Here is a 13,411-nt window from a genome sequence, read left to right as displayed (position 1 = left end):
TTGATCTTTCAGCATCTGACTTTAAAGGAGATAATTTTCTGTGAAAAGGAATTACAGGTTTCATTTTTAAATCCTCAGTGACTTCACAGCGCCTGAAAACATAAAGGCCCTCAGTAAATGTTTGCTGAATGAAAAATAAGTTGATATTTTAAAACTTACCCTTTATTTTGTTTAATCCTAGAACCTATATTCCCAAGGATACTGTCAATTGGCAAATAACTTGAGTGTAGTAAAGGACTACGAGCCTGCTTGAAAGAGGAGCAAAGGTGTTTCCTGTGACTGTGGAATAAATTATTACTAGTGAGATGTTTAGATTTGAAAAAAGTTCTGTCTGAAGGTAGTCACGGTTACTACAATGTCCTTTTGGGAAGAAAGTTCTGGAAGTGTGATGAGCTTGGCAGAGCTCAGAGCACTTCTGCTGCCCATCTTCCAGTGATGTTCAGATTTTGGTGATTAATGATGCATCCATGCCGAACAAGCAAATGCCAAGTACTTTCCGGAGGAAATGCCCTGCCTCATAAACTGTCTTCACAACAAGCATTATGATACATTGAGAAAAAAGAGATTTGGCCTCTACAAACCAACGGTACCAACATTGCCTGGAGAGTGTATGATGAAGGTGTTTTCAAATGCTGCTGGCTTTCTAGGACATGGACCCTCACGCACATTTTTATGGTAACTGTTCCGTGCCATTATTGAATGTGATTCCCTTTGAGTATTGGAAGAATAGGATTATCGACCACGAAGACATATGAACTCTTCTGTTGTTAGATGCCGAATTTCAGCTAACATCTTGATAAAGAAAAGTTGCCTTGGCAGTTTGGCAACTGAATAAAGTGTGGCCATGGCTAGCACTTAGGCAAAAAGGCACATCAAGTAAATGATGTGATTTTCCCTTTGTTCCTAACAGAGGTAAGAGGGACGGAGTTTTAGCCTCACTGTAGGGGTGTGCGTCCTTTGCCCAAACTATTCTGAAGATCAAATGAGGTAACGACGTATGGAAGCACTTTATTTAAAACATCACACCAACTATCAGGGAACCTTTTTTGGCCTCACAATGATAGGGAATCACTTTTAAGCACACAGGCATTGTAAAAGAATAGGATTACCTCCTTAAAAGAGTTGAGTAATTTTTAAAAATACGTCTTTTTCTTTGAAAGACGATCTGAGTTGTATTTGACTCAAGTGAAACAGCTACTTGTCCTTAGTGTAGCCAGCTAATTGTGCGTGTTTCAAATCTACATAAACAATAGTTTGAAGGAGAGAGTCTAGCTGATAGTTATGGGCACTGCCAACACATATTCCACAGGAAAATATTTCAAACTTTGGGTTTATGAACCATTTTGTAGGTTATTAAATGATTTTGGATCAAGGTCAACACTCTTCAGTGAAATGAAATTTCACCAAGTAAGACAATCAGTGCATCACACACAGGACACACACACACAAAGGGGATACGCATGGGAGTGATGGGAGTGATGGGAAATGTAAATCTGACATAGGTTTTGGTGAAAATGTTTGAAATAAAGTACCCTAAAGAGGAAGAGGAGCTGGCTGCCTGCCTCAAAATCTATGTCCCCCAACGTAGGGTCACCCCTCTGCCTCATTTTATGGGGAGTTTGTCCTGAGCACCAGGCACCAACCAAGGTGGCCTCTCCTAACTTCATTCCCTGCCCACGAGAAGAAGTGACCTGCAAACAGTCTACATGCAAAAAAGATACTCCTTAAGGTCTGCTGAAGTCTAAAAAGTCTTCATGAAAATAAACAATATAAGTTCTGAGTTCAAATTATTCAAGGATTAATCCTCACCGGCAGTTACAGGCTAATTACTTCTGTCAATATGTTTATGTATCCGAACCGACACCACCGCCTTTCATTATACGGGTGCTTTGTAACGTCAGACGCTCAAGGTTCCGGAGAGTATCTCACCTGAGGAAATGGCTCTGCTGATGCGAGCAGCACATTTTCTGGCTTTAAATCACAGTGCACAATATTTTTAAAATGTAGATTCCTCAAGGCAACAAGGATCTGTTATTGAAGAAAACAGTTTTTTCAGTGCCTGGAAAAAATCATAGTTCACCCCCACCCGACCTCTCGAATGGCATAATTGGAGAAGTCCACCACAGTTCGTCAAGATTTAACCGAAGTGTTAGTCACTCTGTTCTCCACGGTTAATAATTCCCACCATATCCCTTTATGTAAAAAGCACTGCTATTTAATTCTCTTCATTTTAAAGTATTCTCGTTTCAAAAAAGAGTTAAAATACCTGTGTCACCATGAATTTAGTAATTCGTTCTGGAAGTCGACTTTTCTCACTGGACAGAATCATTTCCAACATATCGCCATGCAGCTTTTCCATTACTACAAAAACTCGTTCCGGAGTTTCAAACATGCATTCCAGGTTTACAATCCCAGGATGGTGCAAATTCTGAAGAGTTGCAGGATGTTTATATGACCGACTTAAGTAGAGAAATGGTTTTGCTATGCAAATATCTAGCAATGTGCTACGATTAACTGTATGCAACACATGGCATGGGAAGAAAACCAGCTCAGGGCAACAGGCACTAAAAGCAAACAAACAGCATCACAGATTCTGATTTGCCAAGATCTGTGGTGGAGAGTGGAGAGTGGATGCCCTGAGGGGAAGGAAGGTCCTCCTAACTGATTACATAATTGCCCTTGTCCATTACTACTCCTTTACCTTCTCATCTTTTGTCTTCTGCCTCTACTCTACGTTTATGTTGTCCACGAGTAGGCACCAACTGCCAATCAAACTTTATGGTCAATTACGCAGAGCTGTGGCTCTTTGGGGCTGTATCTCTGCTCAAGAAATGGTTCTGTTTTTAAGGTAGTTTTTTGTCTGAGCCCGGATCTTCAATCACGCCTCGATTTGGTCTCCCTCTTTCGGGCTCAGCATCTCTACCTCCATCCCCTCAGGTTTCTTGAGCACCACTACGTTACCAGGGCTAGTGAAATAGAAAGTTGAATGTGATACGGTTTCCGCTAATAAAAAAAAGCAATCTATCTTACCGGTTTAAAAAAAAAAAGCCAAAAACCCAAAAAACTTTCCTCAAAAGTAAATTTGAGAAGTCAGTCATGCTCAAAAACATTCAATGGCTTTTTATTCTGGACATAAATCTATTCCTCGGCTTGTATTTTCACATCTTCAATAACATGGCTTCATTCGCCCTATTCAATTTTAGATATGCTCTATTGGTCCAAGTGATTTAACTTTTATCCTTTATTTATAGAAATCTATTTTTCTTACGCTGTTTTCCTTATTATGGGTACCTAATTATGCCAAGAGGGCAAACTTCTTTTTGGCTTATGTGAGGCTGAGTGCCATCTCTATGTTTTTTGAACCTGCCGCCATCTCTCAATTCCCACTGTAACTGCTTTAATTTCAGCTCACGTCACCTCTCTTTGGGACGACTGCAGTAGTTTCCAGCAAACACCGTCTATCCATGTAGCAATACTTACCCCATGCTACTATGTCATGTGTATCTTACTCTGTAGCCTAGGAAGTTCCCTGGGAGCAGAGACTCTGTCTTAGTCATTTTAGGTCAATGTCTGAATCATGGTTGGTGTTTTAAAAAATGACTAGCAAGCACGAAATAAATACTGTTGACTAATCAGTTTAAAACAGCTTAACGAGGTGGTATTCCAAGTAGCAAAATATAAAGCGTCACAGCTTTATAAATAAACAAAAGTGAAATGCGTGTGATAAAAGCGGTAAGCAAGGGGAAGACAGAATACCACAACTCTGATCAACTTAAGGGTTGGTAGTGTGGCTGGCTGTCCCCATGCTGTAGTTGTCTGTCTCCCACTCTCCTGTAAAGCCGTATGTATACACATACAAAACCAGAAGTACGCTGTAACATTATTGTCTCTTAACTTCTATTTGTTTAGATGTCCTATTTCCTCTGGAGTCTGTTTTGGGAAGTTATACTTTCATAGAGAATCATTTTCTCCAGGTTTTCAAATTTATCTGATCAAGTTGGTCACGGCAGCATCTTAAAATCTCAAAATGCGTTTACATTTTTTTTCAGTATTTGTGGTCATATTTCTTATTTTTTGTTTTCCTTAAGTTTATTGTTCACTCTTTAACTTTTTTTTTTTTTAAAGTAATCTCTACACCCAATGTGGGGCTTCAACTCACGACCCCGAGATCAAGAGTCAGTCGCACACTCTCCCACTTGAGCCAGCCAGGCCCCCGTCATTCTCTAACTTCTCAAGTTGGATTCTTAATTCATTTATTTTCATTCTTTCTTGTGTAAATACTTGAGCTTATAGTTTTTTTTTTTTCTGAGCAATAGTCTAAAAGCTGATATACAGTATTTTCATGATTATTGTCTAAATACTCTGACATCTTGACTTTGCTCTTTAAGAATTAAGATATTAAAAAATTTGTTTCAGAGGGCACCTGGGTGGCTCAGTCAGTTGAGCGGCTGACTCTTGATCTCAGCTCAGGTCATCACCTCAGGGTTGGGAGTTCGGGCCCACACTGGGCTTTGCGCAGGCCGTGGAGCCTACTTAAGAAAAAAAAATTCAGGAGGTGGGAGCTTTTTGTTTTCTGATTTTGTAATTTATTTCTAGTTTTATTGCATTAGGATCAAAGAACACTATCCTATGGCTTTTTTGAATTAATGAGGTATTCTTTGTTCCCTGTTTTTGGGACACAGATGTCAGTATCAAGTGGTTAGATTAGCTTCTACTGTTTAGGCCTTCTACGTTGTTAGTTTTGGCTACTTCATCTGCCAGGACCACTAAGTGCTTGCCAGTTCCTCCCTGGCTCTAGTTTCCTTTTATAAATCTTGCCACTGTTAATCTGCTGTGATCTGCATTCTTCCACTGTCAAAGTGCCCTTCTTCAGTTCACTTACTGTTTTCCCTTGAATTAAATCTTACCAGATCATGACCCCCTTGGCCTTCTATTTGAGGAGGGACCTGGAGAGGATATCACGACTGGAGAGGTCAGAAAGAGCCAGCAAAACCTGCTCTGACTGCGGCCCCTCTTCCTGCACGCACCCCTGGCTCCCCCTGCAGTGTTTCTGGAAAACTCCTACCTATTTTGTAGGTCTGAACTCTCTTCTATTTTTATTAAAGACACAGTATACATTTCTGTTTATCATTTTTCTTGTAGCTTTTGGGTAATTTCCAAGAAGAGGTGGGGGAAATGCTGAATTTATACCACAGCGTATAACCAGAAATTTCTCTCTGAAGTTTCTGATGACATTTTCCCATTAACACAGTAGCCGTGAGAGTGCCACACATTTTCCCCCATTACTACTCTATACCTACCCTCTTCAGGCAGGGGCAAAAGACATTTTATATTACCTTATCCCCATGAAACAAAGGTAAAAATCCTCCGTTTCCTTCCTGCCCCACAACACGCTCCCCAGATGTGGCCGTGTTAACAGTTTACGTAGGTATGGACCTTTTCTCTGCATAACCACTTGTACCCATCTACAAAGTAACACATTACCTTAAGGAACTATACAAGTGAAACCATTCCACGCTTCCATTCAAAATTTTAACAATGTGTTATGGGTTAATTCCCCACATAAACACATTTATTCAATAAATATTAAATGAGTATTTGCTATGTGCCAGGACTGTGCTGGTAGTCTGGATTCATGAGTACACAAAATTGACAAATATGTCTCATCTCACTGAGCTTATTAATTCTAGCAAGGTTGGGTAGACACTAGGTAATAAACTAGTAAATGACCCAGTGTGAAGGTGGTAAATGCTATGGAAAGAAGAGGAAGGGGCGCTGGGGGTAGACGGGTGGATAATGCTGAACGGAATGCAAGGGCCTCACGAGGAAATAACATCTGGGCAAAGTCTTGAAGGAGATAAAGGAATATGCCATGCAGATATGGGGCGTGCCAGCATTCTAGGCACAGGGAATAGCTTAAGCAAAGTCCTTGAGGCAGGACCATATCTGGCAAGTTTGAGGAACAGAAAGACAGTGTGGCCACCATCTGGAAAAGAGACTCAATGTGTTGAGTGTGGTGTCTATGATGGAACCTTTTTAAAGAGATTTTGATTTAGCTGAACAGAATATGTGCAGATGTCCAAAAATGTCACGTTCTCATTTCTATTAAATTGATAGAAATACAGAGCTTATCACCAGGCACTCAAGAGAGAGGCTGGATGTTCCTGGGTAAACTGTAAGGTCACTCCTAAGTCAATGATTCTATAATTGTCTCTCTCTGCCATTGGAAAGGCCAAAAGTATGGTCTCAGTAATATGCCTGGTCTTCACCCCATCCTCTCTTTATAAAGATGAGGACACGGTGGGCGCCTGGGCGGCTCAGTCGGTTAAGTGTCCAACTTCAGCTCAGGTCACGATCTCACAGTCTGTGAGTTTGAGCCCCACGTTGGGCTCTGTGCTTACAGCTCAGAGCCTGGAGCCTGCTTCAGATTCTGTGTCTCCCTCTCTCTCTGCCCCCTCCCCTGCTCATGCGGTCTCTGTCCCCAAAATAAATAAAAACATTAAAAAAAATTCATAAAAAAGAAAAAAAGATGAGGACATGGGGAAGAAAAACTACGGCTGTCAGTGGAGCTGCAGGGGACTTACAGTACCAGGATCAACTACCAGGCTGCGTTCACCCAGACCTTTAGATTTGTTTAAGGAGGACTACATACAAGAAGAATCAGGGGCCGTGACTGGAAAGTAAGGATGACCGGGCTGCCAGGGGAGGCGGGAACCAAAGGGTGGAGCGAGTGACCGAGTACAGTAAGTGCCTCGTGACCCGTGTGGAAGGGTCTCGCTGAAATGCTCATACAACCAAATCTTGTGGAATGAATTTCAGCAAATGAGTTACTCTCTGAAAGAAGTCTGCTTTAAAAAAATGTATTTACCATATTCACATTGTTCTAAGAGAACTGTAATTCAAATATAAAGTAGCCTAAAGCTGGTCCTCACACTCAACATTCGCTGAACTTACACATTGCAAAGAAACTGAAGTCACAATTTTACACACACACACACACACACACACACACACACACACAGGAGATCCAATGTGGCAGAGAAGAAAGAGCATGTGGTGTGGAGACAGACTTAGATTCACACTCTGAACCTGTCTTCTTCCTGCTGGGTGATGTTAATTAAGTTTAGTTTCTGGCACAAAGTAAGCCATTCACGACATACGATTTGAACAGAATCTATAACAAAGAATATGGTATTAAATTTAAGATGAAAATAGTATATTTGGAGACATACTATAATCACTTAACTGTATTCCCCATAGGGCAATATCAATGAAAAAACCCAGAAGGACAGAATACAGCTTTTGCACTGTGCATTACCTGGAAACCCCGAAATTTAGCTATTATGAGCCACAGTTCATAACATGGCGAAAAAAAGCTTCAGTGTTTAATTCAAAGATGTGTTCGTGATCAAAGCGACAAGGATGAATCAAGTCTTAAGAATATATCCTTGGAGCACCTGGGTGGCTCAGTCAGTTGGGTGTCCAACTCAGGTCATGATCTCACTGTCCGTGAGTTCAAGTCCCACGTCAGGCTCTGTGCTGACAGCTCAGAGCCTGGAGCCTGCTTCAGATTCTGGGTCTCCCTCGCTCTGTGCCCCTCCCCTGCTCATGCTCTGTCTCTGTCTCTCTCAAAAGTAAATAAACATTAAAAAAAAAAAAACCTTAAAAAATATATATCCTTAATGGTTTTTTTTTTTTTTTGCATACTAGTTGGACAATGAGCAAGATTCCAAAATTAGATGTGAAAAAGATTTCTAACCATATCCTAATATAGTCTGAATGCTATTAATATTCTGTATGAAGGTAGTTTTATAGGAGGAAGCAACTTGAAAGGACCACAGGTAGCTTGTTGATCATAATCTTTTGATTATCACGCCTCTGAAAAAGAAGTGAGGCAAACATTACTGCTAGTAATTGATAATGTAATACATGTAAAATTAATCCTTTGTTTATACATTTCTTACCTGCTTCTTCAAGGAAGCCTAAGTTCAGTAGACTATCTTCTTGAACTTCACCCACAAGCAAATGGGGGCTCTGACAGCATTAACTATTGTATCACCATGATTTCTTAAATATTATGCAAAAGCTACACAGTAAATAGATATTTGCATATTATAAATGATTTAGGATATTCATAAAAATAAAGGTAAAGCTACATTTTAGTCTTCTAGATGACCCCCAAAAGAGGTAAAAATGTTACATGAAAATAAGAAGACAGTAATTTATTTTATGGGAGTTAAGTCATTGTCAGTATATCTTTAAAAATACACCTTAGTGGACTAAACCATTATAAAATTAAATCTTTGGAGTTGTGAATTAATAAAATAGCAAATGCTACTGTTAAAAAGTCCACAATTTTTAAGCAGACTTTTTTTTTTTTTTTTTTATAGCAATTGCTATAATCATCAAGCAGATCATCTGTGAGAACTGAACGGGTAGAGCACTGATCTCCTAATCAAATGTGGTGATACAGAACTATCAAGTGTTTTGAGCTTCTGGAGAGACGAATTAAGAGTTTTGTTGTTAAGATTTTACTTATGAAAATGTGTTCTAAACAAACCTACTACCATAACGGCAGTTCTTGTAACTCCTAGGTTACTGTAACTTAATTTTTCCTTTAAAAAAAAAAATAAAAAAAAAGACTTAAGGATTTAATGCAGATGTCCACCAACCTCTCACTAAGCCAAAAGGGCATAATATGAAAACAAAACAGAAAACAAGCCTTATTCTTATCAGCACAGTAAACAGACCTGTATTTAAAAACTCATAAATCAAAATTAAAACCAATACAAAGCAACTTGGTTTTTTGTTCTTTACCTGTAAAATAGCCACTTCATTACGGAGTTGACTTTCCTGTTTTGTGGGGAATCTCATCTTATCAATTACTTTAATAGCCACATCCCTTCCAGTCTTTCTGTGTTTTCCTATTAAAAAAAAAAAAAAAAAGTATAGAAAAGTAAGAAGCAGCAAACTGTCAGCTCATCTACAACATAGAAGCTTTATCAGGAAGTTGTCCACAGACCAAAACTGATATGTATTTACTCTTATATTTCTTTTCTTTGGCTGATTTTGTTCTCCTTCACTCACCTTTAATTTTAAGAAGTAAATTGTTTTCCCTTAATAGTAGCTGTCCCTAATGACAGCTTCATTACTCAAAACAGCAGGAAATTTGAATGAACTTGGGTGCTGAAAAATAATCTACCTTATTAGTTAACTACTCTTAGTCTTCAGAGACTGTCAAGATAGAAACACTGTATCAATGAATTAATTTTACTAGGTTCACTGAGTCAGCACAAAGTTATTTAACCACACTTGAGAGCAAGCCTGGAGGCAGAAAGGCCGAGGAGGAGACTACTTAAACAGTGCCAGCAAGTGAGGACTAGGATTTAACATTACCTTCCTTCTATACCTCGGATCATAGCTCATAAAAGTACTTTTATGTACAATTAGGTTTAATTAACAACCCTGTGAACTATGCAGGTAAAGGTTTATTAACTCCATTCAACAGATGAAGATACAAAGGCACGGTGAGCTTAAATGACTCTGCCAATATCATAAGTCACAGTGAGATCTCAGGTCCTCAGACGTGATATAACATTCATGCCAACAGCAGATGAACGGGGCCATTTGTGTTGGACATCCAGTAGGGCATAACCTCCAATAAACAAGCTCACACGCCGCCCAACAAACCTCTGAGCCATTGATTTTTCCCTCACAAACATCTTTATGCCACAAGAGATAAAGTAAGACTACTGTGGAACTAATTTCCTGATTCTTTGTTACTTTGTAAAGTCTGCGGTTGAAATGAAGAATGAATACTCAGTTACAGTGAAAAGGGCTTAGCTGAAAGAATGCAAGTCAACCCTGCAGAAACAAGCCACTGGACAAAATTGTGACAAGACGTAACAGCTAGCAGAGGTTTTCAAATTTCACAATTTTCTGGAGTACGTATAATATGCAGCAGGCTGCAGTCACTCACCTCCATAGACGATGCCAAACTGGCCTGAACCAAGCACCTCATCGGCAAAGATCTGGTAAACAGTACTAATGTCCTATTTGGGAAGGAGTAAGCAGCATTATTTGCCCTATGAAACATGGTCAGCATCTCTAACTCTTCATTCTAACACTTAAACACATTTTTATTTTTATGAGGCAGCTAATTTTCATAGCAAACATTTTATGAATATAGACTTCCCATGTCCTAGAAAAGCCCAGTTTTAATACTATGACTCTTAATATGCAAGTATAATATATTCAGCAAGATCTTTGGGGGGGAAATGCCTTGAATAAAAGAAATCATGCATTTATTAAGTAATCATCTATAAACAGTAAATTAACATAAAAAATTAAGAACAGTATTTTACTTATTTCACCATCAAAGAAATTTGCTATCTTTGATTTGAGAGAAAAACTCACAAGGCTCATATTATCGAAATTAGGCTAACTTTGAAAGGCTGGTGACAGCGTATGTGTGAGAAAGTCTGTCAGTGAGACCCACTCCCCAATCTTCTCCCCTGCCCCGCTCTCTCTTGGTGGTGGTTGCTGCTGTCGGAATATTCTTGGGAGGGCAATCCCCGGTCCTCTCCACAGCTCTTCGATCCCGGTCTCCCTTTTGTTTGGGGTCTGTGCCAGTCTGCATGAACTCAGGGGCTCGATCTCTGTGGCTCTTACATTCCCAGCCAGTGCCTGTCTCACAGTAGTAACTCAAATAGAATCACATAGGCCTCAATTTTCTCAATTGGTAAAGGGAATATAGTAACACCTATTTCACTGGATTTTTAAGCAAATTAAATAAAGATATCTACAAAGTGTCAAGTCCAGTGCTTAGCATATAAAAATCACTAATTCCATAAATCTGATTTCCTAATTTGTTTTAATTAGATAATCTTAAATTGTTGACTCCCCTGGGACGTTTTCTCATCTGTAAAAAAAAGTATTGGTCTACATCCCTAGGTTCCTCCTAATTTAAAAAATGCCTATGATTTTATGATTATCATCAACATTTATTGAACCCTAACTGTACACAGGGCTCTGCAAAAGGTAGCTAATTTGTGGAAGAGACCTGGTTAAGAGCCTTATGATGTATTTGGGAAGCAGAAAAATCTATTAAAAAGATAAGGAATTCAGGCCATATCAGGGTCAAATAAGTACTACATTAGAGGCTATCCTAACACCTTTTCTTTTACTAACTCACCAGAATAACCTACACTCTCCATTCCCTCTGAAAAGCATATATTGACTGATGTCTACCACAGCCTAACAAAATGCTTGTGGCCGGTATCCCAATGAGTAGCTCTTAAAACTGAATTTATTCCCCAAACCATTTTGCCAAATGTACTTGTTATAGATTACACAAAATTAAATATAAATATATTTGATAAGTCAATGAAACACACAAGATTTCTATGAAAACTAAGGAGTTTTACAAACTCCAGATTGGGGGAGTGCGGATTCTGTTCTCAGAATATTTCACAAGTATCCCTGGCTCTACTTTAAAGAAACAAAAATAGGAAATTATAGATATTATGGGTGTTGTACAATAAGAATTTGACTGGCCTCTTTCCCTGGTTTCTCAGAGAGAGACTCTTAAATCCTGGGAATTTCCCAAGTCACAGGAATATCTCATTCATGTAATACATGAGCCCTTTGGATCACACCTGTGTTAAACTAACAAGATGACTTAGGATGAGGAAATATCACTGGAAAGACTAACCACGTGATTAGAGGGTTGGGGCTTTGAACAGTCCAAACTCAGGGGAGGACACGAGGGGGCAGGAGATTGAGTTCAATCATGTAGCCAACGATTCAGTCAATCATACTTAATGAAACTCAAAAAAAACCTTTGGACACCACAATCCAGGTAACGCTCGGGGCTGGTGACACATCTATGTGCTGGAAGGGTTGCATACCCGGACTTCAGCAAGAGAACGCAGAAGCTCTACATTCAGAACCCTCCCAAACCGCACCCTAGGAGTCTTTAGTTGGCTGGTCCCGATTTTTATACTTAAGCTGTAATCAGAAGTCCAGAGTTTTCCTGCACTCTCAGAGTCATTCTAGTGAATTATTGAACCTCAGTGTGGGTTCGTGGGAATCCTCTGGATTTGTAGCCAGTTGGTCAGAAGTACGGGTGACCTGGAGACCCCTGCACTTGTGGCTGGTGTCTCAAGTGCGGGCAGCCTTTTGGGAACTGTACCCTTAGTCTGTGAAGTCTGCACGAAATCTGGGTGGTTAGCATTGGAACTGCATTATAGATGTGACTGACACAAGAAAGACAAAGTGCAAGTCTGCTTAGCAGACCCATAAGAATCTCAGTCCTCTGACAACAGCAAATGAATGTGCATAGGTATGTTTTAAGTTACCATGAAAATTTTAAGGTTTGTAAGAATCATTTTTATATGCTTCCTAACTTTAATCAACTTTTTGTTTAACCAACCAAATTTTGGTTCTAATCAAATTAGATGAGGGGACATGTGCTATTCAAATAATAGCTGCCAGAAAAGGTTTTTTCACAAAGATCAGCTCTAAACCTTTCCCCCTTTCAGCTATGAATGTGCATGTCCCTCAAGCTCCTTCAAAGTTAGTGACCTCACGTTCTTGTTACTCCTCCTTCCCTCCCCGAGAATCTGGTATCTCTCGTACCTGCCACTACAACAAGAGATACACAGATTACATCTCCTTGAGACCCTCTATTTCCCATAGCGCCAACGGATAACGTGTCTTCACCGCAATCCTAGAATAGGCAACATTTATATGCTAAGAGCTAGAACAGCTGGATGCCCCAGGTGGAAGATGGTGAGAGATTTTTATCAGAGAAATTTATATATAGTCAACGAAATATTTTATGACTTCTTTTTCTAGCCTTTTTTCTTTCTAATCCATGGTTGGCAAACTAGTTGGTAGGTCTGCTGGGTCTTTTTGTACAGACTCCTGATCAAAGAACAGATTTTACATTTTTTTAAAAAGAGAAAATAATGGTATCTTTCGACACATGAAAGTGACATAAAGTTCAAAATCAAGGGTCCATAAATGCAGGTTTATTGGAACGCAGCCATGCTCATTCCTTTCTGTACTAAGGCTGCTTTCTCACTACCATGGCAGAATCAAGTAATTGGGTGTGGTCCACAAAGCCTAAGATATTTACTATCTATCCCTTTATAGAAAGTTTGCTGGGGCGCCTGGGTGGCTCAGTCGGTTAAGCGTCCGACTTCGCCTCAGGTCACGATCTCGCGGTCTGTGGGTTCGAGCCCCGCGTCGGGCTCTGTGCTGACAGCTCAGAGCCTGGAGCCTGTTTCAGATTCTGTGTCTCCCTCTTTCTCTGACCCTCCCCTGTTCATGCTCTCTGTCTCAAAAATAAATAAATGTTTAAAAAAAAAAAAAAAGTTTGCTGACCCCTGTTACAATCCTCAGCACA

The 13,411-nt window shown here is 39.7% G+C and overlaps 1 protein-coding gene across 1 annotated transcript in view; it reads right to left on the bottom strand.

Moving 5' to 3' along the window:
- PRKD3 (protein kinase D3) overlaps nucleotides 1–13,411 on the bottom strand; it is an 87,218-nt gene that overhangs the window by 7,041 nt on the left and 66,766 nt on the right. The window contains exons 13-16 of the mRNA XM_049652292.1: nucleotides 9,980–10,052; nucleotides 8,818–8,924; nucleotides 2,267–2,428; nucleotides 1,930–2,028 (exon numbers count right to left, since the gene is read on the bottom strand). Of these exons, the coding sequence (XP_049508249.1) occupies nucleotides 1,930–2,028; nucleotides 2,267–2,428; nucleotides 8,818–8,924; nucleotides 9,980–10,052 (441 nt within the window). The remainder of the gene's footprint in view (nucleotides 1–1,929; nucleotides 2,029–2,266; nucleotides 2,429–8,817; nucleotides 8,925–9,979; nucleotides 10,053–13,411) is intronic.

Source organism: Panthera uncia (genome assembly GCF_023721935.1).
Source record: "Panthera uncia isolate 11264 chromosome A3 unlocalized genomic scaffold, Puncia_PCG_1.0 HiC_scaffold_12, whole genome shotgun sequence".
NCBI classification, from domain to species: domain Eukaryota; kingdom Metazoa; phylum Chordata; class Mammalia; order Carnivora; family Felidae; genus Panthera; species Panthera uncia.
Note: the sequence above shows the minus strand (reverse complement) of the source record. Positions and strands in the feature narration are given on the sequence as shown.